General features: G+C 49.5%; 2 protein-coding genes across 4 annotated transcripts in view; one reads left to right on the top strand and one right to left on the bottom strand.

The window, feature by feature from the left end:
* Positions 1 to 4585, top strand: part of CACNA1D (calcium voltage-gated channel subunit alpha1 D) — a 295614-nt gene extending 291029 nt beyond the window's left edge. The window contains exons 45-46 of the mRNA XM_045862169.3: positions 1461 to 1781; positions 2445 to 4585. Of these exons, the coding sequence (XP_045718125.1) occupies positions 1461 to 1781; positions 2445 to 2738 (615 nt within the window). The 3' untranslated portion in view covers positions 2739 to 4585. The remainder of the gene's footprint in view (positions 1 to 1460; positions 1782 to 2444) is intronic.
* A 947-nt stretch (positions 4586 to 5532) lies between these two features.
* Positions 5533 to 26359, bottom strand: part of CHDH (choline dehydrogenase) — a 34816-nt gene continuing 13989 nt past the window's right edge. For 2 of the 3 annotated variants that reach the window (XM_054504688.2, XM_045862172.3), the window contains exons 2-8: positions 14649 to 15407; positions 13862 to 14013; positions 12677 to 12806; positions 11552 to 11686; positions 10082 to 10224; positions 9477 to 9579; positions 5533 to 8788 (exon numbers count right to left, since the gene is read on the bottom strand). In XM_054504688.2, coding sequence (XP_054360663.1) covers positions 8370 to 8788; positions 9477 to 9579; positions 10082 to 10224; positions 11552 to 11686; positions 12677 to 12806; positions 13862 to 14013; positions 14649 to 15351 — 1785 coding nt within the window. In that variant the 5' untranslated portion in view covers positions 15352 to 15407 and the 3' untranslated portion in view covers positions 5533 to 8369. Of the gene's footprint in view, positions 8789 to 9476; positions 9580 to 10081; positions 10225 to 11551; positions 11687 to 12676; positions 12807 to 13861; positions 14014 to 14648; positions 15408 to 26359 lie in introns of those variants that run through there. The other variant, XM_045862171.3, reaches the window with a different exon arrangement.

Below are 26359 nucleotides of genomic sequence, written 5' to 3'. Positions count from 1 at the left end.
GCCCTGCCAAATAGTTACTATCACGAACCCCATTTCACAGATGAGCGAATATCAAGGAGAGGGTAGGTGACATGTCTGAGCTCACACAGGAGGTGCGTGACCGTGTTGACCTATGAATCCAAGGCTGCCAGCTTCCCAAGCTGGGCCCTCGGCCGTGGTGCACACTGTGTTCTCTCCTGGGCACTGAAGACGGGGCCTGGGACAGTCCCTGACCCAGGGAGGGGTGGCCGCTTGCCTGATCCTGAACAGTCAGTGCTGCCCTTTATCTGCTCTGAGACATGGTTCCTTCATTAAGACATGTCTGTAGAGCCCTTTGTGGGCAGGGCGCCATGGTCACGGGTGGGTGAGCCTCTGACCCTGGGCAAGGAGAGAGTGCGGTCCAGGGAGAAGGACCCGTCCATGGTGAGGTGGCTGGACAGGAGAGAGCCCAGGGCCTGGAGGGAGGGTGGGGCTGCAGCCCCCTCACCAGGGCTTTGCCTCAAGGGCAAGAAGAGGGCACTTCTTCCTCCTGCAAAGAGCACATCAGAGATGCAGTCCACTGTGTACATGTGTCAGGGGCCGGAAGGCGTGCGGGGAGCATGCGGGGAGCACCCGGTCCGTAAACGTGCAGAGCCAGCTCACCCCCAGCTTGCTTACTGCCGGCATCCTGAGCACACGAGCACTAGCTTCCATTTCAGGTATTCCATTCAGGTCTCTCCGCCAACTTGTCACTTTTCTGCCTTCAGTTTTTATATTAATTTTTATTCGTGTCCTGCTTTGTTGTGGAAGGACAAGGCGTGGGAAGGCCCAGCCATCAAATGCCATGAACCGAGTAGGCCTGGAAGTCTCCACGGGCACGTGCATGCGAACACCCCTCCCTCTGCTGTCCGGCCCCCACGAGGGCCAGATTTGTGTCTGCACTGCCTCCCGCGGCTGGCCCTGGCTTCTGGTTGGGTCACGGGCCTCCGTGGCGCTCCGTGCAGAGAGGGAATGCCGGGCTGGCTGCTGGGGCACAGCTGGGGGCAGGGGCAGCAGGGCTTGTGCCCAGAGCTCCAGAGCAGACCGGAGGCTGGCAAGTGTGATGAATGGCACTAGAGGAGAGAGGACTGTGTTCCTTCCGAGGGCCGGGAATGACTCGTTTGCCCCTCATGTCCTTCCATATTTAAACCGAGAGCGAACTGGGTGGTGTGTTCATACAGCCCAGGGTGAATGTCTTCCCTAATTCTCCACCACTCGGCCGCAATTTCACGAATTAGCGGCTGATGCCTCCTTAAGAACAGTCATGAGAATGCATTATGGATTTGGGGAAACTGAAAACAGTCTGCCAGAAAGCCAGATTTTACTGCCTGTGTCCTTTTCAAGTCCTTGTCCCTTATCTGTGGCCACCCCCATGCATCCGTACCTCCTGCTTGGTGTGCATGGGGAGGCCTGGGGCCCGCACCTGAGGACCTCTGGCCCCGCCTCCTTTCGTCTCTCCCCAGATCATGGCAGTTGCGGGCCTGGATTCCAGTAAAGCCCAGAAGTACTCACCGAGCCACTCGACCCGGTCATGGGCCACCCCTCCGGCGACCCCTCCGTACCGGGACTGGACACCGTGCTACGCGCCCCTGATCCAGGTGGAGCGGCCGGAGGCCCTGGACCAGGTCAATGGCAGCCTGCCGTCCCTGCACCGGAGCTCCTGGTACACGGACGAGCCTGGCATCTCGTACCGAACGTTCACACCAGCCAGCCTGACTGTCCCCAGCAGCTTCCGCAACAAGAACAGTGACAAGCAGAGGAGCGCAGACAGCTTGGTGGAGGCGGTGAGTGTGCCATCCGGCACAGCAGAGGGGGACACGCAGGCGCCGTGGTGGTTCTGAGGGTGGGGGGGCTTGGGAGCCGAGCTGGGTCCCTTCTCCTCTGGATCGCACCCATTCCTCTGAAGCAAAGATGGTACGTATAGCGCAAGTGTAAGAATACCGCCACTGGGACGCCTGGGTGACTCAGTCTTTAAGTGTCTGCCTTCAGCTCCGGTCATGATCCCAGGGTCCTGGGATCGAGTCCCGCATCGGGCTCCCTGCTCGGCAGGTAGTCTGCTTCTCCTTATCCCACTCCCCCGCCTCTCATGCTCTCTCTCTCTCACTCTCTCTGTGAAATAAATAAAATCTTAAAAAAAAAAAAAAAAAAAGAATACCGCCACTGCCTGTTCTCCTAGCGGAGCTGTACCTAGGATTACACGTGCTGGGCCTGCCAGTATCACCAGCTCCTACTGAAATCTAGGGCTCACTCTTGTTGGGCCCTATGTAGCATTCAAACTCTGTGACATTTCCAAGCCATTCACATTTTGTCACATGTGAGGTCTAGCGAATGGGACTGGTTGAGTCCCAAAAGCACATCTTGCAGTTAGTGCCTGAGGGGGCTCCTCTGTCATTTTCCCGGCAAAGCCTCGTAACACATTCATGCCGTCGATCCTCTGTCCTGTACAGGTCCTGATATCTGAAGGCTTAGGACGGTATGCAAGGGACCCAAAATTTGTATCGGCAACAAAACACGAAATCGCCGATGCCTGCGACCTGACCATCGACGAGATGGAAAGTGCAGCCAGCAACCTGCTCAACGGGACGGTGTATCCCCAGGCTAACGGGGGCGTGGGCCCCGTCTCCCACCGGCAGGACTATGAGCTCCAGGACTTCGGGCCAGGCTATAGCGATGAAGAGCCTGACCCCGGAAGAGATGAGGAAGACCTGGCAGATGAAATGATCTGCATCACCACCCTGTAGCCCCCAGGGAGGGGCAGACTGGCTCTGGCCTCAGGTGGGGCGCCGGAGGGCCAGGGAAAAAGTGCCTCGTAGTTAGGAAAGGTTAGGCACTAGTGTGGAGTCCATGTTCAATTAGACTTTTGTACAAGTGATGTCATGCCTCACGGAAGCCATAAACCTGGTAGGGGACAGCCGTTCCCCCGTGCCCAGCCCCAGCTGTGGGAAGCAGCAGGTCCAGCCCTCAGGGGAGGACCCGTGAGGAGGTGGGACAAGCCCTGCCCGCTTGTCCAGGGCACCCCCGGGGCTCTCCCCTGCGCCCACCCACCTGCTGGCACGGTGGGGAAGGTCAAGGTGATGACGATCACCACACCTGTGTCATTACCTCAGCCATCGGTCTAGCATATCAGACATTCACTGGGCCCAGCATATCCATTTTTAAACCCTTTCCTCCCAAACACACTGCTTCCCGGTTTCTGTTTAGCTGTTCTGAAATACAGTGTGTGAATCAGGACCTACCTACCAGCCGTCATCTGGAGAGGGGAGCAGGACCTTAGACACGAGGCTTTCTGTTATGTGACCCCAGTTTACAAGAAAGAGTGTCACTCAGTCGGTTTCTGACTGTCAGCTCAAGGGCAACTGTAAACTGGAATAATCATGCACTCGCAACCAGGTAAACTTAGATACGCTAGTTTGTTTAAAAATTATAGATTTACTGTACATGACTTGTAATATACTATAATTTGTATTTGTAAAGAGATGGTCTATATTTTGTAATTATTGTACCGTATTTGAACTGCAGCAATATCCATGGGTCCTAATAATTGTAGTTCCCCACTGAAATCTAGGTATTATTAGCATTTTTACTCGGGCTGTACAGAAGTAGGAGAAATAGAGCCAATTCTCATCTATTCCGTGAAAATCTTTTGGAGATGAAATTTTAAGTTCAAAAGAACTTGACACTATAGAGATTTTTTCTAAAAATATTTTGAGTCACTCTAAATCTACCTTTACACAAGATATACCAGATGACTCCTTAACAACCTTTGCTTTGGGCAAGAGTTCCAGGATTTGACAGTGTACCTTTGGTCCACCGCAGGCTGCACCTGTCTTTGATTTTACTGACCCTCTGCTAAGCTCGTCCCGTCGGTCGAGCTGGTTCCTCTGACCCTATGGCATTCACAGCGGCATCCCCGCTGCCCCCACAAGACCTATTTTGCATCTCTGGTGTAGAAAGAATCGAACAGGGGAATGAAGTTCCTCTGCCCTCGCTCCCTGAGGATGGATGCTGCTGCTGGTCTTAAATAGGGGTGCTGGGGAAGGGGGGCGGAGGGGCAAAGCCGTGATCTGCAGGATTAGAACGTCGGGTCTGTCCAGGTCGTATTGTTGCCTTTTTACACAACACTGCTGTACTGTGTGTTCTCTTTGAGGGCTTTTATATGCAACTGAATGAGGGCTGAAGTTTTCATTAACGTACGCACACTCCGGCTGTGCTTCCTGATGAAAACCCACTTTTGGACCACGAGACCCACCAAGGCTTCCCTTTCTGTTCAAGGAATCATGCCGACTTTGTCAAGTTACCTTGGCAGGGATTCCCTGAGGTCAAAAAAAAAAAAAAAAAAAAGAATTAGCAGTTTTTTGGTTCAAAATTTTTAATATTACCTAGACAACCTGTTAATGTTTTGGGTTTGTTTTTTGTTTTGGGGGTTTTTTTTTTGTAAATAACAATACTTTGTTATGAAGACCTTACAAACCTCTTCTTAAGACATTCTTACTCCAGATCCAGGCAAAAACACTTGAAGGTTTGTAAATGACTATTTCCTGACATAAATTTTTTTTAATTAAAATGCAAAATGTTCTTCAGAATAAAACTGTGTAATAATTTTTATGGTATGAGGGAGCTCTCGTTGCAAAGAACTGGTGTGGGCCAGTGAGCGCTCCAGAAGGGGCGGGCACTCGGTGAGGGCAGTTCTGGGACTGGGTAGCTTCTCTTATCCTCATCTCTCCCTCCTTGAGGCCCACGGTCACTCAGCACCAGCTGCAGAGAGAGCACAGTTTCTCCTCAGGGGCTAAGCCACCCTCCCCATCACCTCTGCTGGGCATTGTTCTCACTGTGTGGCTTCTCAGCAGCAGTCCTACCAGGATGGGGTTTTCTGGTGCAGGCTGCCATTTCTCCCCGTCGGTACTTAAAACTGGCATGCGTCCAGGCTGTGCCAGTCCTAACAGGCCAGCGTTCAACCTCCCATCTACCATGAAAATGTTCTTTGTAGGACCAGTTTGAAGTTGCCGAGCCATGTGGTGGTGGTTTTTTTTTTTTCCCCTTTGCTTCAGGAAAGTTTTAAGATGCACTCTCGCTCCTGTTTGGCTCCCCTCCCAACCCCCTATTTTGTTGTGTCCCCAGGAATAGTACATTTGGTGTTTTTTCATATCACAAATGGAAAGGGCAGCTCTGATTGAACTCCCAACCGGCAGGAACCTTGTTAACAGCCTTTTCTCCGGTTTCCATCCAGATGGCCAGGCCAGACGGGGCTTTCCAGCTCTATCCCCCCGTTTTGGAGCCTGCCCGAAGCCAGGAAGCTTCTCGGTACACAGTGTGGGCTTTACCTGCCTTACTGCTGATCCCACGTTTATGAAAGGAACCAGGGTAGTTTACTTCACAGTTTATATTTTATGGTCCTCAGTGTCCTTGCCAGTGGTCTGTTTTCCTTCAAAGGTTTCCATTGTTATGATGGACTGTAGGTTTGTTCTAAAAACCGGTCAGCGACAGAGCTCCAGTTCCTTCCCCGACTCAAAAACAGACACCAGCGAGGCTTGCATGTGTTGACAAAGTTTTTATTTCTCCAAAAGGATATTCCTTCTTTCCTGGGGACCTGAGAAGGCAGGAGAATGGGGAGCAGGCCTGGGGCCTCTGCCTCCAACGTGGGAGCACCAGCGAGAGCGGCCTTGCAAACACCCAGTGGGGATGGCGGCAGGAGAGAGGACTGGGGAGGCTGCTCGCCTCTCAAGACTGGGCTGGTGGAGAGGGCGTGCGCTTTCTTCTGGTTTTTTAAGAGAAAAGGATGTAGGTATTAGATCTGATGTTAAGTTGGTGGAGACAGGAAATAGCCTTTGTGGGGAGGAAGAGGGTTTGGCTGGAGACAGGCTCTATTTGCATTTATGGAAATGAGGATTCCCACAGTCGGCCCTGGAAGCAGGAAGGCTGGGCGTCCAGGAGCCAGGAGCAGGGAGCTGGGTACCAGGGCCTGCCATTTCCTGGTCCTGCTGCCAGCGGGCCACTCCTCCAGCTGTGCCTTCTGTCCCCCGTTCAACCCGGAAGAACCTTCTGCTTATGCAGCAGCTGGAACACACAGGCTTCTTCGAAGGGGTCCATGCTCGGAGCCTGATCCAGGTACAAACACAGCTCGGTTACACGTTTTCAACCACTGTTTGCAAAGTACATTCTTCCATTGGTTAGTATCATGGGCTCTTTGCTAAGGGGCTTAAATAAGCTTCCTCCCAGGGCTGAGTGCTGGCTTGGTGTCTGGGTGCCCCAAGGGCTGCCTGACCCAATGGGCACTCTTCTCCCCTCTCTGGCTTCCTCAGCCAACAGCCTTCTTTCTGAGGTCCAGGGTTCCCTCATGGCAGTGGAACTTGGGGACAGCCCGCTGCAGCGACACGGGCCAAGGTTCCACTCTGCCAGACGGCTGCACGCTCAGCTGTCAGGGCTCGAGCAAGCCGCCACCCCTAAGCTCAATATTCTGCCCTGTGGCTGAACCCCAACAGCACAGTGTTCCGCTCTGACTTCGGTGGGGCCTGGGTGTAGAACACGCACCATCTTCTCTTCTGAGAACTCATTTCTGCACACGGCTAAATTGCGTGATCGTGTGGAACAAGGCTCAGTGACCAAGAGTAGGGGAGGGGCCCAGATGTCATCCGGCCGCCCATACAGCATGACGCACCTCCTCTGACAATAGGTCATTCTGCTTATGATGCAGGCACAGTAGCAAGCCAGCCGCTGTCCCAGAGACGGAGACCACCGCAGCACAGAGACCACGGAACGGCATGGCTGCGCCACGGCCACACTCAGGCCTGGGACCCCTCTACCCACCCAACTTGCTACTCGTTGGCCCTCTGAGCCGGGGTGGGGGGCGGGGGTTGGGGCCCGCACTGCCCCACTGTTCTTTCACCCCTGCAGGCGGCCCCAGGACCCCGAGTATGGTGGATGTGGACCACGGCTGCGGGACAGATGGGGAACCTCTCTCTTGGCCCACTTAGACCCTCCCTTGGAACAGAAAATAAAGCAAGAGGCAGGTAAGATGAAACCAGAGCTACTTCAAATTTGTGAAGGAAGGAGAGGTGTGATGGTTTTCTTCTTCCCATCTTTCTGGAAAGTCTTACAATGGCAAGCTGTGGCTGTCTGGCCTCCAAGCCATCTCAGTCCACTCTGATCCTGGGCGAAGCCTGGAATGCCCCCTTTCCCTCCCCTCCTTGTTCCGGGGCAGGTTTCCAGGGCACAAGTCTTTTCTCCCCTGCCGCAGATGGTGGCTTCGGAGATCTTCAATCCAAAATTCATTTAGTTTTCATTACCTCGTAAGAATAGTCTGGCTAAGGCATCTCCATTCAAAAATCAGTTACTGGATTACGTTGTTGAATTGTAGGAAACTGAAAGATCAAAGAGCTATTTTAAATGCTACTTGTATCTGGTTTCCCCCCGCCCCCCCCCCAACTCAAACCTTTGCCCATTTATTTTCACGGGATCAGGTATATATGTGCCTCAACTGTTTTTTTCCATCAGCCTCAGCTCCATCCCAGTCTGTTCCTGTGGATGGCTGCGGAATACGAATTAGCCAGTTTCGTCCACTGCGAGTTGCCTCCCCAGGCTGACAGGAAAGCATCCTCTTGGACTAGCTGCTTCGGCTTGGAGCAGAGGTCTGGTCTGTGGGGTTTGCTCTAGGTTTCTAGGTTTCCCTGGTAACAGGAAAATCATTTAAAATGCTAAATCAGGAAACCTATGGTAGTGAAGAGACTCTCCAGACTCTTCTCTGAACAAGGTCCAGAAATCGGGCTGTGTTTAGTAAGAACCAGAGCATTGGAGAGGTGGGCCCTCAGAGTGACCCAACTGGAAAGGGACTCAGGAAGCAGAAGAGAAAGAAGCCTGTGTTTCTTCAGGCAGGCAGCCTTCCCTCTGAACGGGGACACTGGAGGCTTAGGCACGGGCCTCAGCTACAGCCGGCAGCCTGAGGCAGAGGATGCCCGCCCACTGCAAGAACCCCGTGCCGTCTAGGCAGCACCCAGCCTCTGGAGCGGCTTGCCTTAATTAAAAGGGAGCCCTGGGAGAGAACCGCTTCCCTCATGTCCGACCAAGACCCTGGGTTGCAGAGTGCCATGGAGTATAAGATAAGGCCATGGTAGCAGTTAGCCATACTCCTCCACTGCCCTGCCCCCCCAGTCCCCTCTACTGCCCCTTCAGGGGGCGGTGGGGGGGGGCGCCCACAGGAAAATGCTGGGGAAAAGAAACCTGTTTCGCTGCCTGATACCGGTCTTCCAGCCTAAGCAATTACACATTCTCAGCCACTGAATTGTAATATTCTGGACAGTTTCAGGAAAGGGCACGGGGGGGCAGGGGCTGTGCTGACCCTCTTGGCTTGGCAGGAGGCTTCTCGGGCAGTGACCGCCTCACCGCTGGGTGGCCAGGGTCCCAGGCTTGTAGACAGGGACGTCCTCGTCCCAGAGTGCAGGCTGCCCCTTGATGATGTCTGCTGCTTTCTCCGCGATCATGATTGTGGGGGCGTTAAGGTTGCCGCTGACCACACTGGGCATGATGGAGGCATCGACCACCCTGAGGTTCTGCACCCCAAGCACCCTGGTCTGTGGATCCACCACGGCTGTGGGATCAGAGGGCTGGCCCATCTTGCAGGTGCACGAGGGGTGGTAGGCGCTGTCTGCTTTTGCCCGCACGAAGGCATCTATCTCTTTATCTGACTGCACGTGGCTTCCTGGCTGGAGCTCCTTCCCCCGGAATGGTGCCAGGGCTTTCTGGGCAAAAATTTCTCTGGTCAGCTTCACACACTGTCGGAAGTCCTTAATGTCGGTTTCTGTCAATGAGAAAGAGGTAGGTGAGGCGACTCCTCTTACCAGCGGATTCTGAGCCCGGAGAGGCTCGGTAAGCTGCCCAAGGGGACACAGGTCAGCGCCTACCACCCCTCTGATCCCACGGCCCTGGTGGATCCACAGACCAGGGTGCTTGGGGTGGAAAACCTCAGGGACACGGAGCTACCAGGTCGTTTGTCACCTACTCCCAGCCAGTTAGACCGCAACCAGGCAGCATCCTCAGCGGACACATCCGGCCCCAGAGGCCCTGGGTTTCAATCAAGGGTGAGAGTACACAGCCTGCCTCCTGCCACTGTGGCTGTGAGCACGCCCCGAGTCATTGCTGGGCAATGGGGCGTGCTCCTTTTTGCGGCAGGCCCAGGAATGTGATCTGCTTTTGCAGGAGGATGCTCAGAGTAACCTCAGCACAGATGTTCTGTGCACACAGCCAGATCTCCCTGCACCTTCTGGCAGGTTGTTCTGAAAGCTGCAGCTCTCTCCTCCTGTGTCAAAGGACACACCCAGGTTACTTCAAGCGACCCAGGGCACGCAGTGTGTGAGGGGGGCAGAGGGTGACTTGTGTATCAGAGGTAAGATTCAGTGACAAATGCGAACCCCATAAAGGCATTCATTCGTTGAGTGAATGACCTGGCAAGCCCAGGCCTGGGAGAGACCAAGGGGGTGGTGAATTACCTGTTGACAAGTAGTTGGGTTGAATCACAGGGTGGTCCCGGGGGTTGGCACTTCTCAGTTTGAGCCAGCCCACGCTCGTGCCCCGCATGGTCCCCACATGCACCTAGAAGAAGCGGAGGAAGCATAACCTCCTTCAACCCCCCTACTGGGCAGCTCAGGCCCCGGGAGTTTCCCGGGGGATGGGGCTCCACATCCAAAGCCAATTAAGAGCAGACACGTGTTAGCCTCTGTCTGCATCTTACCCCCTCCCCCGCTTCCACAAGTGATCAAAAAACACCTCCCTGAATCACTCACTCCTGCTTCCTGGCTTTATACCTGATTGTCTTCAACTTTCAGGGACTGGAAACCCCAGGGCCACTGGCCACATCTGTCCATTTCCAGCGGTCTGGATCGCAAGAGAATCTGCCCTGAGCTGGGGCAGGTCTCACCTTTCCACGTACCATGTGGACTGCCTCCTGCTCTTCCTGGCATGGCCTCAGGAAGATTCTAGGCTCCTCCTCTCCCCTCCCCACTCGGACCCACGAAGCAGCTGGAGGGCAGGACACAGGTTCCTGTGCCTCCCCGCTGAGGGGCCCGCCGCAGTGAGGAGAATGCCGCCTGCTCACCTGGTAAGCCTCCTGCTGGGTGGGGACCCGGCCATGGTCAATCACTTGGGACGGCAGGAAATGGAACTGGATGTCCGGGTGGGGGACCCCAGGCCGGCTCCGGATGAACCCTCCTGTTTCCAGGTGTGCCGTGGCTCCATCCCCTGAGGATCAGAAGAGTGAATCAGGGCGTGGCAGGCGGGCCGGCCTCCCCTCTCCTGGTGGCTCCTCCTGGCCCTTTTCTGGTGCCTGGACCCAAGTGCTCAACTCTGGTCTCTCTCGCTCAGGTGGGCTCACCCAACACCACAGGCTCCCATATCAGCTCACACCAAGGGGCTTCGGCCTTGCCGTCCCCCCAGATTCCTCCACCACTGACAACTGTGAGGCCTGGCGTCGCTGGGCATCCCCAACTTCCCTGGCCCCAGGCTCCATGCCCGACAGGCTGTTTTTGTTTTTGGAGAGAGGAGCCCTATGCGGGACTTGACCCCAGGGTCCTAGGATCATGACCTGAGACGAAGGTAGACGCTTAACTGACTGAGCCACCCAGGCGCCCCCTGACAGGCTGATTCTTTCACAGATGGCCTAAGTCAGACATTCGAGCTGTCCCTGTCTCTCCCTCCTCCTCCTCTTCCTCGTTGCCCACCATCTGGCCCTCAGAAAGCCTCCCTGACTTCAGCTCCCACATCTACTGGGATCCATCTACCGGGCAGTAGCACCCCCAGCCCTCCCTCTGCCCCAGCTCAGACCCCTCCTCACTGGCAGCTCCCGGAGCCTCCGAGCCGGTACCCCGGCCGACCCTCGAGACCCAGTGCTCTTCATCGCGCCCCTGCTTCCTCCTCACCGTGCTGCAGTCTCCCTGGCCCGACACATCTGTTCCTCCAGCGCCACATGCCTGGACCCGGGGCCTTGGTACATCTTCTTCCTAGCTCTCAGACATCCTCCACTTCACTAACCTCCTGATCCTAAAACCTAAGCACGTTTACATGGGTTCTCTCCACGGATCCCAGCAGTGCGTAAGCTCCCCAAGGGCGCCTGCCTTTACTAGCACAGCAGAGTACCTGGAGTGTGGGAGAGACCCATGCTGAGGGGGGGTCTCAAAGCACCACCTCCTGGCCCGGGCAGTATGCTGGGACCCTGAAAACAGCCAGCAAACTGCTGAGAAATGGATGCTGACCATGCCTTTACTCCTGGCTCCTTGGGCCCCAGATGGCATCCAGCCACAAGGCTACCCCTGTCCATATGTAAGGAAGCAGGGCACCCAGGCTCTGAGTCTTAACCCGGGACCGGCCCTGGGGCCGCTGCTTCTGGTCCTCACAACAGCCTGCCAGACAGGACTACGTATCCCCATTTTGCAGATGGGAAAGCTAAGGCAAAAGGCAGAGCTAAGCTTGGAATAAGTGACTTGATACCAGAGCCTTCTCTCAGCACCTTAGGAAGGAAGCCATGCTCCCGCAGACCTGCTCCACGAAGGTTCCGGACCAGCACGCCCACCTGTGAACTTCCAGAGCCACTCCAGACCAATCCAGACCTTCCTCAGGGGCTTCTGCGCTGAGTGCAGGGTGATGGGGAGGGTGCATGCCTGCTGGATGTATACCTCCAGGTGGTCCTGCAGGTTCTGGCCCACTCCTGGAATGGGAGCGAGTGGTTAGGAAAAATGGCTTCTGGAGGGGGGGCTGCCGCTGGCCTCTCAACATCCCTGGGTTTTGGAAACTCCCCCCACCCCCATCCACTTATTTGCCAAGAGAGCCCCTGCTCCCTCCCTGGGTCTCAGCTTAAAGGTCACCTCCCGGGACTCCATCCCTCTACTCATGGCCAAGTCTCATCCTCCCATGCTGCCAAAGCCACCTGCCCCTCGTCGCTCCCTCCCGGGGCAGCCCCCGGACCCCTCCCGATGCCATCCTGCCAGGCAGTAGCCTCCCTGAGGGCAGGGCCCTGGCATTTGGCAGGTGCCACTCCGCGAGCTGCTTGCCAGAGGGACTGACAGCCCCACCTGCACCCAGGGCCCGGGGAAGGAGGGAAGCAGGCCTTGCTGTGCTGGGCAGGCACTGCCTGAGCTCATCTAAGCACGGGGGGACGCTGGGCAGGCCGCTGTCACAGACCTCTCACGATGAAGCCTCCACACGAAAAGGGTCATTTCTGGGGAGCTTGGGTTCTAAGAGAGGTAAGGGCCCCTAATGGGTATGTAAGATCAATTTTAGGCCTGGGATAATTGTCTTAGCATGAAAAGCATGCTCTGGAGCACTGAGTTGGCATCTTTAACGTCAGGGCTGCTGCTGAGCCCTGAGGACAGAACACACAAAGGCCTGGACCCCTCTCACCGCAGGGCTGCCCTGGGGGCACAGCTGAGCCTGGCCCAGCAGGCTTCGCGGGTGATGCTCCCTGCTGGAGGGGCATCACCTCCCAGTGGGACAGGAGGGCCAGGGAAGGGGGAAAAAATGACACAAAGACTTGGGGTCCCTGGGGGGTAGAGGTGTCCAGTGAGGGTCATAGGAAGAATGTGACCGTTCCATGGAACACGGACTGTTGCCCCCGCCCCATTCCATGCTAATGAACTCCAATAAGCCCTTTTATTAGCAGAGGCCCCCCCTCTGAGGAACGGGGGAGAAGGGAGCTCACCAGGCAGGTGGCACACCACCGGGATGCCCAGCTTCTTGAGGTCATCTGCATTGCCGACACCCGAGAGCATGAGCAGTTGTGGAGAGTTGATGGCACCCCCGCTCAGAATCACCTCCGTGCTGGCGTAAGCCTGGAAGAGGCACAGGCGCGCAGGTCACAATTCCTGAAAAGCCAGACAGAACCCGGAGAACGCGGCCTCAGCGTCAAGTCCCCCAGCGGCGGCCGAGGATCCCGTTCCCAGGCCCGGAGGAAGGCAGAGGATGCTCAGGGGGCCGCCCTGGGAAAACCCTCGGCAGGTGCAGCTCCGGGGCGCGATACTAAAGCGCACGTCACGTGCTGACATACGCTCTGTGACCGCCGCGCCCTAATGACCGTCTTAAAAACCGGACTGCGGAGCTTAAATGAGACCCATGAAAGCAAGCACTCACACAAGCGGTGTAAATAAAGCAGCAGTGAGCCGGATCTTCCCGTGGATGCGGGACGATCTTGACACACCGCTGAGTGGGAAACAGTGTAGTGCGGAAATAGGGAGCATGCTCACATTCGTGGTTTTTAAAGTCTTCTTATAAACCTAGCAATTTCTGGGGCACCAGGAGGCGCAGTCGTTAAGCGTCTGCCTTCGGCTCAGGTCAGGATCCCAGGGTCCTGGGATCGAGCCCTACGTCGGGCTCCCGGCTCTCCCTCTCCTTTTGCCGCTCTCCCTGCTCAGGCTCTCTCTCTCTGTATCTCTCTGTCTCAAATGAATAAATAAAATCTTAAAAAAATACTTAGAGGGCGCCTGGGTGGCTCGGTCGTTAAGCGTCTGCCTTCGGCTCAGGTCATGATCCCAGGGTCCTGGGATCGAGCCCCGCATCGGGCTCCCTGCTCGGCGGGAAGCCTGCTTCTCCCTCTCCCACTCCCCCTGCTTGTGTTCCCTCTCTCGCTGTGTCTCTCTCTGTCAAATAAATAAAATCTTTTTTTAAAAAACCGTAGCAATTTCTGAAGAGGTACAGAAGGAACAGGGGGACTGCTCTGAGGTGGGAGGGGCAGTGGGCTCTTTGCAGGTGGCTGGCCTGATGGCATCCCCACCCCCGCCCCAGGCCCTGGGGACCAGAGCCCGACTGCTGCCCACACTGAGCACGAGCACCGGGGTGACTGCTCGTTCCCTTCCACGTCCACTGCCCCGGCCAGCGGGAACTCACTCACCCTGTGGCTCTGACCGTTCTTGACGTACTCCACACCCACCGCGCGGGTGCCCTCAAACAGCACCTTGCTCACAAACGTCTGCGCCTCGGCCGTGAGGTTGGGGCGGCTGAGTGCCGGGTGCAGGTAGGCGCACGCTGCGCTCCAGCGCTTGCCTGCGGGACAGAGCAAGATCAGGCACAGCCCCTGCCCCCCTTTCCTGGTACCTGCACAGGGGAAAAGGGCTGGAGAAAGATGGACTTTGACCTTCCCGGGACACTGTGACCTCTGCCCCAGAAGGAAGGCTGACACCTAAAGTCCCTGCTGGGCTCAAATCCACATCCACAAGGCGGTGGAAAAACCCCCTCCGCTCTCGGCAGGATGACGGACCGGCAGCAGCTAATAAAGGGGGGTGAGAACCCTTTGCAGGCAGGCAGGAGCCCTGGGTCAACCCAGGCCTTGCCTCTGTCCTGCCGTGAGCAAGGCACTTCGGTGCTCTGTGCCTCAGTCTCATCTGCAAGTCTCTTCGGGCTTTGGCTCTTTGGTCAGAGTTGACTCTCTAGCCAACAGAGGCCAGAGGTCGAGAGAATGCCCCAGAGTCTCTGTCTCCAAATCGGTCCTCACTGGCTGTGGGCTGTATTCTGTGGCCTCTAGGGGGTGCGATACCTCGGTCATCTGGGCCTCCTCTGGCGCAGTTTACCCTCCCTGACCACGAAGGGGGCAGGAGGCAGGGCGCTGCGGTGGCGCGTAGCTTCCTTTTTTTTTTAAAGAGGAGGAGCCAGGGAGACAGGGGACGGGAGCCGTGCGCTACCTTGGTGGATGGTCATGTCCATCCATCCGAAGCCTTCTTGCTGGAAGCCGTTCATGTCCTCGGTGAGCGGGTAGCCGGCCTGCTGCGCCGCCTCCAAGAAGGCGCGGTGCAGCGGGTGGTTGGTCCTGCCCCGGGACACGTGCAGGGGGCCCTGGCCGCCGCGGTACGTGCCGGCGCCCAGCTCGTGGCTCTGCGCCTTGCGGAAGTAGGGCAGGCAGCGCGCGTAGTCCCAGCCCGTCGCGCCTTCCCGCTGCCAGCGGTTGTAGTCTTCGGCGTGGCCGCGGATGTAGACCATGGCGTTGAGTGACGACGAGCCCCCCCAGACCCGGCCGCGCGGCCAGTACAGCACCCGGCCGTCGAGGCCCGGCTGCGGCTCCGTGTGGTAGCACCAGTTGTACCTGTCATCGCACAGGTTGGCCACGAGGGCCGCGGGCATGTGGATCTTCCACAAGAGCCGCTTGCTGCCCGCGAGCACGTCCTTGGGCCCGGCCTCCAGCAGCAGCACGTGCTTGTCGGGGTCCTCGGTGAGCCGCCCGGCCAGCACACAGCCCGCGGAGCCCGCACCCACCACCACGTGACTGTACTCGTCCCCCCTCCCGGAGCCCGCGCCGGCCAGCGCGCGCACGCTGGGGGGCCGCTGCCAGCCCACGGCTCCCCAGGGGCCCAGACGTCCTCCCCTCCAGCCTCGCAGGACGCGCCACATGCTTCCAGCCCAAGTCCTCGTACGTCCACCGAGAGGAGTGTGATGATTCGCCGTTCCTACAACAGGAAAAGAAGCTTTAGAATTTTAACTCGGGGGCGCCTGGGTGGCTCAGTCGGTTAAGCGACTGCCTTCGGCTCAGGTCATGATCCTGGAGTCCCGGGATCGAGTCCCGCATCGGGCTCCCTGCTCGGCAGGGAGTCTGCTTCTCCCTCTGACCCTCCTCCCTCTCATGCTGTCTCTCATTCTCTGTCTCAAATAAATAAAATCTTTAAAAAAAAAAAAAGAATTTGAACTCGGCATGCACATTGCAGAATCAGCCCAAAGTTGGGGCAGCCGCACCCATGCAGCGAAGGTGCCCTGGCAGGCTCACCAAGTGCCCACCCAGGGCCCAGTGGGGCAGGCCTGGGGAACTGTGAGGCCAGGGCTGGGGGCACAGGGGCTCCTCCCCAAACTTGGGAGGTGGGGTGGTCCCCAGAGAGGCTTCTCTGTGACATGTGTAGGTGAACCTGGAGGCTAGGCAGGGATGTGGCTGCTGGCATGCAGGGGAGGTCCGGGCTTTCTGGCCCTGCACTCAGTGCTCACCCCTTTAAGACAGTTGCTGAGCCCCTCCCACGTGCCAGGCACCATTTCGTCTCTAGCAATACACAGAGAACAAGACACGTGCCCTCAAAACAGACGGTCTGGGGCCTGGGAGACGGACGAGGCTTAAGTAACTGAAGGAAGGCCAGGGTGTGAGGCTCGAGGCTGCCGAGCTCAAAGCCTGTGACCTGAGGGCCATGGGGTGAGCTGGAGGGCTTTTCAGCAGGGGTGCGGTCAGAGCTACAATCTTCAGAGATCACTCTGGAGCGTGCTGGAGTTGCAACAACAAAATGCCAATAGCGCCGCCTTTCTCAACAATGTGCAAATTAATCCCAGCATGCTCAGTGCACAGAGGTGGAAAAGAACCAGGGTGTCCCACTCTGCTGACACGAGAACATCTGAGAAAGGCCCACCCCTGAGGTTCAGGCACCCAAGACTGACGCCACAACGAGGGAGCCGAGGAACCGCAAGACACCCCTGATCCATCCAACACCCCCTCCATGAGCCTGCCCCAAGTCACAGCAGCGGCCTACCACCCGAGGCAGGCTAGGAGACGAGTGTAGAGAAAGAGCCCGTCCCCCTTGTCCCCCTTTTTGGAGGCCCAGGCCCTCCCGAGAGCAGGAACACAGAAGAGCCTTCCAGCACTCCAGGCCCCATACTAGCCCGAGGCAGCAGGGCTCTACCACTCAGCTCCCAACTGGGTTGGCTCGACACTCCACACTAATGACCTGGTAGCATAAACAAATACTAGTTCCCTCAGTCACTACTATCCTGTTACACACAAGGGCCTGCATTCCATAAAAATTTGGGAGACACGGAAGAAGAGCAGGGAAAGATGGAGGAGGAGGAGGGCCCTGAGCTCACCTTCTCCCACAGACACTTGGGGGCAACAAGTACTAGACTGCAGCTCACTCTGAAAACCACCTGAAGACTAGCAGAACGGCTATTCCACAGCTGAAGAACCTAAAGAGAAGGCCCTGTCATGAAGGGGAGGAGGGGCAGAGATGCGGTCAGGGACCCAAACCCTGGCACTGTGGTGGGTTTCCCACCACAAGTGAGAAGACTGTCCCAAGCACGGGGGTCCTCCCTGAGGAGCCAGGGGATCACCCCACACGGGGCGCCCCCCATCCTGGGGATCTGCACTGGGAAGATGAGCCCCTATAATGTCTGGCTGTGAAAATCAGTGAGGCCTAGCTCTGGGAGAGCTGGAGGGCTACAGGAAACCTCGAGTCTGCTCTTAAAGGGCCAGCGCGCTGTATCACTCAGTCTGAGCCCCAGCATGGAGCAGCAGTTTGAAGAGCACCTGGCATGTACAAGAAGAAGACTTACTAATTTTAGCACGTTTGCTGAACGGGCAGGGATCTGTAGGCGATTTCTCCAGGAACGGAAGTGCGGGTGACGCCATTTTTCTTGCCCTCCTTCAGCCTAGCTTGGCTGGATGCTGGCGGGAGCCACTTCTGATACTTCATCTACCTTGCTGGCATTGTTTGCCCCCCACCAGCATTCCCCTGGGGAGCCACACCACCCAACCCACCTGTCCCAGCAGGTGTCCCTCCAAAGCGGCTCCTGTCCTGGCACACCCAGCGGGCGGCCTCGGCTGGGACTGGCACCCCTCCAAAGTGACTCTTGCCCTGGAGAAGCGGAGAGCTGGCACCACAGCCCAGCATGCTTGCAGCGGCTACGGCCAGGCCTTTCAGCCAGCCGTGCCAGGAGCTAACCCCACACACCAGCACACCTGCAGCGGCGACAGCTGGGTTTCCTCAGCCAGCTGTACCGGGGGCCAGCCCTGCTCACCAGTGTGCCCACAGCAGTCGCAGCTGGTCACTGCAGCTAGCTGGGCCGGGGGCCAGCCCCGCCCATCAGTGCAGCCGCAGCGGCTACAGCCGGGCCACTCAGGCAGACACAGCAGGGGCCAGCCCTGCCCACCAGTATGCCACGGAGGTTGTGGCCCAGTCACAACAGGAAGGCGCAAACAGCCCACACAAGGGACACCCCTTGGGTGCCCGGTTCTGGTGACCGGGGAGACAGCACTCCTGGGCCCTACAGGACGCCTTCTACAAAAGGCCCTACCGAATACACAGAGAGTCAGACAGAATGAGGCTACAGAAGAATGTATTCTAAACAAAAGCAGATGATAGGACCTCAGAAAAAGAAAAGCAAAATAGAAATCGGCAATCTACCTGCTAAAGAGTTCAAAGTAACGGTCATACGTTACTTTTTACAACGGAAGAGTTGGATGGGCTCGGAGAGAATATCAACAAAGAGAACATATAAAAAGGCACAAATCAGAGCGGAATAATAACTGAAAAATACAATAGAGGAAATCAACAGCAGATTAGAGGATGCAGAACAGATCAGCAATCTGGAAGACAAGGTAGTGGAAAGCACCCAAGCTGAACAGCAAAAAGAAAATTTTAAAAATGAGGATAGATTAAAGAACCTCTGAGACTACATCAAGTGTACTAACATTCACATTAAAGGGGTCCCAAAAAGAGAAGAGAGAATGGGGCAGAAAACTTATTTGAAGAAATAATAGCTGAAAATTTCCCTAACCTGGGGAAGAAAATAAGACATCCAGGTCCAGGAAGCACAAAAAGCCCCTTACAAGATGGACCCAGGACATCCACACCAAGCCACGTAATAATTAAAATGGCAAAGATTAAAGAGAATTGTAAAAGCAGGAAGAGAAAAGCAAATAGTTACATATAAGGAAAACCCTCATAAAGCTATTACCAGATTTTTCAGCAGAAACTTTGCAGGAAGAAGAGAGTGACATGATACATTCGAAGTGCTGAAAGGAAAAAACCTACAACCAAGAATACTCTATCCAGCAAGGTTATTGTTCAGAATTAAAGGAGAGATAGTCTCTCAGACAAATAAAAGTTGAAAACGTCCATCACCACTAAGCCAACCTTATAAGAAATGTTAAAGGGATCTCTTTAAAAGGAAAATAAAAGATCATAACTAGAGGAAAACTATGAAAGGAAACAATATCACTGGTAAAAGCAAACATAGAAAGGTAGTAGATTAATCACTTATAAAGCTAGTATGAAGGTAAAAGACAAAAGTAATAAAATTAATTATATCTACAAAAATTGGTTAAGGGACACAGAAAATAAAAAGGTATAAAATATGATGTCATATACATTAAAACATGGAGGGGAATAAAAATGTAGTAATTTCAGAATATGGTCAAACTTAAGTGACCACCAACTTAATATAGATTGTTACATACATAGGATGTTATATATAAGCCTTACAGTAACCACAAACCGAAAACGTATAAGTACACAAAAATAAGCACAAAGGCATCTAAGCATAACACTAAAAAAAAAGTCATCAGATCAGAAGGCACGAGAGAAAGAGAAGAAAGGAATAGAGAAGAACTACCAAAACAACCAGAAAACAATTTACAAAGTGGAAATGAGTGCACACCTATCAATAATTACTTTAAATGTAAATGGATAAATGCCTCATTCAAAAGGTACAGGATGACTGAATGGATAAAAAGTATAAGACCCATCTATATGCTATCTACAAAAGACTCACTTCAGACCTAAAGACACATGCAGACTGAAAGTGAATGGGTTGAAAAAGATATTTCATGAGAATGGAAGAAGAAAAAAGAAAAGGAAAAAGAAAAAGCTGGGGCAGCAATACTTATATAATGACAAATAATATATAATGACAAAATAAACTTTAAAACAAAGACTGTAACAAGAGAAAGCATTACATAATGATAAAGGGATTGATCCAGCAAGAGAATATAACAATATCTAAGCATAAAGGAAGAAATTGATAGTAATGCAGTAATAGTAGAATACTTTAAAATCCCATTTACATCAATGGATAGATCATCCATGCAAAAAATCAATAAGGAAACAGTGGTTTTGAGTGGCACATTAGACCAGAGAGACTTAGCAGATATATATATAGAACATCCCATCCAAAAATAACAGAATAAACATTCTTTTCAGGTGCACATGGAATGTTCTCCAAGATAGTTCTCACGTTAGGCCACAAATTAAGTTTCAGTAAATTAAAGAAGATTAAAATCCTATCAAGCATCTTTTCCAACCATGATGGTATGAAACTAGAAATCAATTACAAGAAAAAAAACTGGAGAAAAGACAAACATGTGGAGGCTAAATAACATGCTACTAAACAACCAATAGGTCAATGAAGAAATAAAAGAGGAAATTAAAAAAATACCCAGAGACAAATGAAAATGGACAACAATGGTTCAAAATCTTTGGGACTTAGCAAAAGCAGTTCTAAGAGGAAAGTTTATAGCAATGCAGTCCTACCTCAAGAAACAAGAAAAAAATCTCAAATAAACAATCTAACTAGAAAAAGAAGCCCAAAGTCTGTAGAAGGAAGGAATTAATAAATATCAGAGCATAAATAAATAAAATAAAGACTAAAAAAAAAAAACAACAGAAAAGATCAATGAAACAAAGAGCTGGTTCTTTGAAAAGATAAACAAAATTGATAAACTGCTAGTCAAATTCATCAAGAAAAAATAAAAACTCAAATAAAATCACAAATGAAAGAGAAATTACAAGCAACACCACAGAAATACAAAGGATTATGAGACTACTCTGAAAAATTATACACCAACAAATTGAAATACCCAGAAGTGGATAAATTCCTAGAAACATACAATTTTCCAAGACTGAATTAGGAAGGGATAAAAAATCTGAACAGACCTATTACCAGTAATGAAATTCAATCAGTAATGACAAAACTCTCAACACACAAAAGTCCAGGACTAGATATTTTCACAGGTGAATTCTATCAAGAAGAGTTAATACTTATCCTTCTCAAACTATTCCAAAAAACAGAAGAGAAAGGAATGCTTCCAAAATCATTCTATGAGGCCAGCATTACCCTGATACCAAAACCAGACAAAGATACTATAAGAAAATTATAGACCAATATCCCTGATGAACATAGATCCAAAAATCCTCAACAACATATTAGCAAACCCAATTTTCAAACAATACATTAAAAGGATCATTCACCATAATCAAGTGGGATATATCCCAGGGATGTAAGGATGGTTCAATATTTACAAATCAATTAATCTGATATACCATGTTAACAAAATGAAGGATAAAAATCATATCATCTCAAAAGATGCAGAAAAAAACATTTAACAAAATTCAACATCTATTCATGATAAAAAAAAAAAACTCTCAACAAAGTGGGTAGAGAGGGAACATATGTCAAGATAATAATGGCCATATATGACACACCCACAGCTAATGGGTGAAATAGCCAACAGCCAATGGTAAAAAGCTGAAAGCTGTTCCTCTAAGATCAGAAACAAGAGAAAGATGTCCACTCTTACCACTTTTATTAAATATAGTACCAGAAGTCCTAGCCGCAGCAATCAGATAAGAAAAAGAAATGAAAGGCATCCAAATTGGTAAAGAAAAAGTAAAACTGTCATTATTTGCAGATGGCATGATACTATATATAGAAAACCCTAAAGATTAAAAAAAAAAAAAACCCTATTAGAACTAATAAATGAATTCAGTAAAGTTGCAGGATACAAAAATTACTATATAGAATGCTGTTGAGTTTCTATACACTAATGATGAACTGGAAGAAAGAGAAATTAAGAAAACAATCCCATTTACAATTGCATCAAAAAGAAAAAGATACCTAGAAATAAATTTAACCAAGGAGCTCAAAGACCTGTACTCTGAACTATAAGATCTCAATGAAAGAAACTGGAGATGACACAAAGAAATGGAAAGATATACCAAGGTCATGGGTTTCAAGAACTAATATCCTTAAAATGTTCATACGTCCCAAAGCAATCTACAGATACAGTGCAATCCCTATCAAAGTAACAATAGCATTTTTTACAGAACTAGAACAAATAATCCTCAAATTTGTATGGGAACCCAAAAGATCCTGAATAGTCAAAGCAGTCTTGAGAAAGAGGAACAAAGCTGGAGGTATCCTGCGCCCAGATTTCAAACTATACTACAAAGCCATAGTAATCACAACAGTATGGCACTGGCACAAAAACAGACACATAGATCAATGGAACAGAATAGACAGCCCAGAAATAAACCCATGTTTATGGTCAATTAATCTATGACAAAGGAGGCAAGAATATCCAATATACAAAAAAAGACAGTCTCTTTAATAAATAGTGTTGGGAAAATGGGGCAGCTATGTTGAAAAGAATGAAACTGGGCCACTTTCTTACACCATACACAAAAATAAACTCAAAATGGATTAGAGACCTAAAGTAAGACCTAAAACCATAAGAAAAAAGTACAGCATAAGAAATACAGTCAATAATACTGCAGTAACATTGTATGGTGACAGATGGTAACTACACTGAAAACCACGGTGAGCATTTTGTAATGATTTAATTCTTCAATCACTATACTGTAAACCTGAAACTAATATAATATTGTATACTTACAACTAAAATTAAAAATAATAAATATTGAGGCATAAAAGAACACAAAAAAGAAATGACTCATTATTAAGAGATAAAGTAGTCAACAGAACCAGACCAAGGGAGGACCCATCCAGATGTCAGAACTGTCAAAGACTTCAAAATAACCAAGTGTCACATTTTACAAGATTTAGTTGAAATGGTGGACAACATGTTGAACAGATAGGCGATTGCAGCAAAAATTGCAAACTTAAAAAAGGGACAAACAGAAATGCTCAAGATAAAAAAGTTATCAGAGGGGCACCTGGGTGGCTCAATCGTTAAGCGTCTGCCTTTGGCTCAGGTCGTGATCCCAGGGTCCTGGGATCAAGCCCAGCATCGGGCTCCTTGCTCAGAGGGGAGCCTGCTTCTTCCTGTCCCTCTGCTTACTGCTCTGCCTACTTGTACTCTCTCTCTCTGTCAAATAAAATTTTGAAAAAATTATCATGAAAACAATGGATCGTGGATCACCATATCAAAAACTAATGATGTATTGTATGGTGACTAACATAATAAAATTTAAAAAAAAAAAGAAAGAAAGAAAATAAAAAAGGTACAGTTGTCAGATTAAACCCCAATAAAAAATAAAAATAAAAAATTTAAAAGGTAAAAAAATTTATCAGATATGAATAATTTGGTTACAGCAGAGAAGAGAATAAGTGAAAATGCAATTAGGTTAATAGGAATTATCCAAATGGAAATAATATAAAATGGAGAAAGAGTAAAAGAGAGAGGAATAGAGACAGAACAGCTAAGAGCCACGAGATGGTATCAAACTATCTAGAGTTAAGATAATTGGAATCCCAGTAGGAGAGGTATAAAAGGAAAAAGGAGAAGGGAAAGGCGGTGGGGGGGGGGGGGTGGTGAGAGGAAGAAAGGGAGAGAGAGAGAAGGACAAAGAGAAAACAAAGGAGAAAATATATTTAAAGAGATCAGTGCTGAGACTTTTCCAAAATTAATATAAGACAAAATATCCCAGGATCCAAGAAGCTTAGAACATCCAATGCAGAATAAAAAAAAAAAAAAAAAAAAACACATCTAAGTACATAATAGTCAAATTGCTGAAATCCCAAGAAAAAATCATCAAGACAGCTAGCCAAAAAAGAAACATGCACAGAGGAATAAATATAAGAGTGACAACAAACTTCTCATCAAAAAACATGCAATCTAGAAGATAATGGAGTGACAGCTATAAAATAGAGAAATGGGGGGACAACCCCAGTAAACTTACAACTCACTATATCCAGTGAATCTATCTTTCAAATATGAAGGAGAAAAACATCTTCAGAGAAACAAAAGCTGAGCAAATATATTGCCAGTGGATCTGCACTGCAAGATATGCTAAAGGAAGTTCTTCAGGCAAAAGAAGTATGACACCAGCTAGAAATTTCAATGAAGAGCAATGGAAATGGTAAAAATGTGGGTGTATGAGTTTCTTATGACCTTGGTAACAAATGACCATAAACTTGGTGACTTAAAACAACACAAATTATTCTTACAGTTCTGGAGGCCAACAATTTGAAAACAGTTTCACTGGGCTAAAGTCAAGGTATCAGCAGGGCTAGTTCCTTCTAGAAGATCTCTAGAGGAGAAGCCATTTCCTTGCCTTTTCTAGATTCTGAGCGTCACCGGTATTCCTTAGCCTCTTGCTTCTGTTGTCACATCTTCTACTTCTGTACTTGTATCTCCCCCTTATTAGGACACTTGTGATTACATCATTGGGACCTCCTGGATAATCCAGGATCATCTCTCCATCTCAAGATTGTTTATCTCATCTGCAAAGTCCATGTTGCCACATAAGGTAACATATTCACAGACTCCAGAGTTAGAACATGGATATCATGGAAGGCAATTGTTAAGCCTACCACAGTGGGTAAATACAATACACTTTTTCCCCCTTGTTTCTATTTCTATTTTTTAAGCTAGGAACTATATTTTTACTCAAACATAATTAACATACAGTGTTATGTTAGTTTCAGGTGTACAATATAATGATTCAACAATTCTATACATTTCTCAGTGCTCACCAAGATAAGTGTACTCTTACTCTTAACAATAGAGAACTGAGGGTTGATGGAAGGAGGGGAGTAGGGGATGGGCTAAATGGGTGATGGGTATTAAGGAGGTCATTTGTTATGATGAACACTGGGTGTTATATGTAAGTGATGAATCACTAAATTCAACTCCTATACACTATAAGCTAACTAGAATTTAAATAAAAACTTGAAAAAGCAAAAAAAAAAAAAAAAATTAAAGAAATGAGCCCGGTGATGGGTATTAAGGAGGGCATGTACTGCATGGAGCACTGGGTGTTATAGGCAAACAATGAATCATGGATCACTACATCAAAAACTAATGATGTAATGTATGGTGATTAACATAACATAACAAAAAAGAAAGAAATGAAATGTAATCCTACGGAGAATCTAGTTTACAGCAGTTATAAAGAATTTTTATAATAAAAACCTTCCTTAAAAAAAAGATAAGTGTACTCTTAATCCCCTTTAACTTTTTCACCCATCCCCCCACCCACCTCCCTTCTAACATATAAAATGGAATATTACTCAGCCATAAAAAAGAATGAATTTTGCCATTGGCAACAACATGGAGGAATCTAGAGGGTAGAATGCTAAGTGAAATAAGCCTGAGAAAAACAGATACCATATGATTTCACTCATATGTGGAATTTAAGAAACAAAACAAATGAACAAAGAAAAAAGAAACAAAAAACCAGACTCCCGTTATTTTTAATCTCTTCAGAATATAATAGACTATCTAAAGCTAAACTAGTAAAATATACAATAGGGTTTATAATATATGTGGCATTAAAATGTGCATAACAATAACAGCACAAAGAATAGGATGGGGAGAAACAGAAGTATACTTTTATAAGGTTTTTATACCATACACAAAGTGGTTCACTATTATTTGGTATACTGTGATAAATGAAAGATATATATTGTAAACCTTATCACAATCATTAAAAACTAAATAAATCAAACATGAATTCCAGCTAGTAAGTCAATAGTGGAGGTAAAATATAAAATAATCAAAGGAGGTAGTAAAAGAAAATAAAAAGAGATAGGAAAACTCAAATATATGCTGTCTACACAAAAAAAACTACTTTCAATATAAAGACATAATAAAAAATGGAAAAAAAAAGATGTACCACATAAACAGCATATCAAAACAGTATACAAAAACAGAATTAGAGTGGCTATATTAATATCAGACAATGTAGACTTCAGTACAAAGAATATTACTAAGGTTAAGAGGACATTTCAAGATGACAAAGGGGCCAATTTATCATAAAGACAAAATAATTCTAAATGTGTATATGCCTAGTAGAGCTTCAAAATCATGAAGCAAAAATTGATAGAACTGAAAGGAGAAATGAATAAATAATCACACTTGGAGACTTCATCACTCCCCCTTCTCAGTAAGAGATAAAACATTTAGGCAAAAAATCAGTAAGAATACAGAAAACTTAACAATATTATGAACTAATTGACCTAATTAACACTTATTATTGAACACCCAAACAACAGCAGAATACATGTTCTTTGCAAGTATACTTCACTAAGGAAGACCTAATTCTGGGCCATAATAAAAATCTCAACAAATGTAAAAGGGCTGAAATGATACAAAGTATGTTCTCTGTCCACAAAAGAGTTGATTTAGAAATAAATAAAAAATATGTATCTGAAAAATCCATAAGAAATTAAGCAACACACTTCTATATAACCCATGAGTTAAAGAAGAGATGACAAGAGAAATTAAAATTAGCATATGTCTGAACTGAATGAAAATGAAAACACAAGAGACCAAAATGTGTGGAATTCAGGTGAAGCAGTGCTTTGAGGAAATATATGGCATTACAATGCTTATATTAGAAAGGTCAGATCTCCAACCTATACTTTTACCTTTAAAAAATCAGAAAAAAGAAAATCAATCCCACAGTAATCA

The sequence above is a fragment of the Mirounga angustirostris genome, unplaced genomic scaffold (assembly GCF_029215605.1).
Source record: "Mirounga angustirostris isolate CCGP_5_RB_7025 unplaced genomic scaffold, mMirAng1.0.hap1 SCAF_1, whole genome shotgun sequence".
NCBI lineage: Eukaryota > Metazoa > Chordata > Mammalia > Carnivora > Phocidae > Mirounga > Mirounga angustirostris.
Note: the sequence above shows the minus strand (reverse complement) of the source record. Positions and strands in the feature narration are given on the sequence as shown.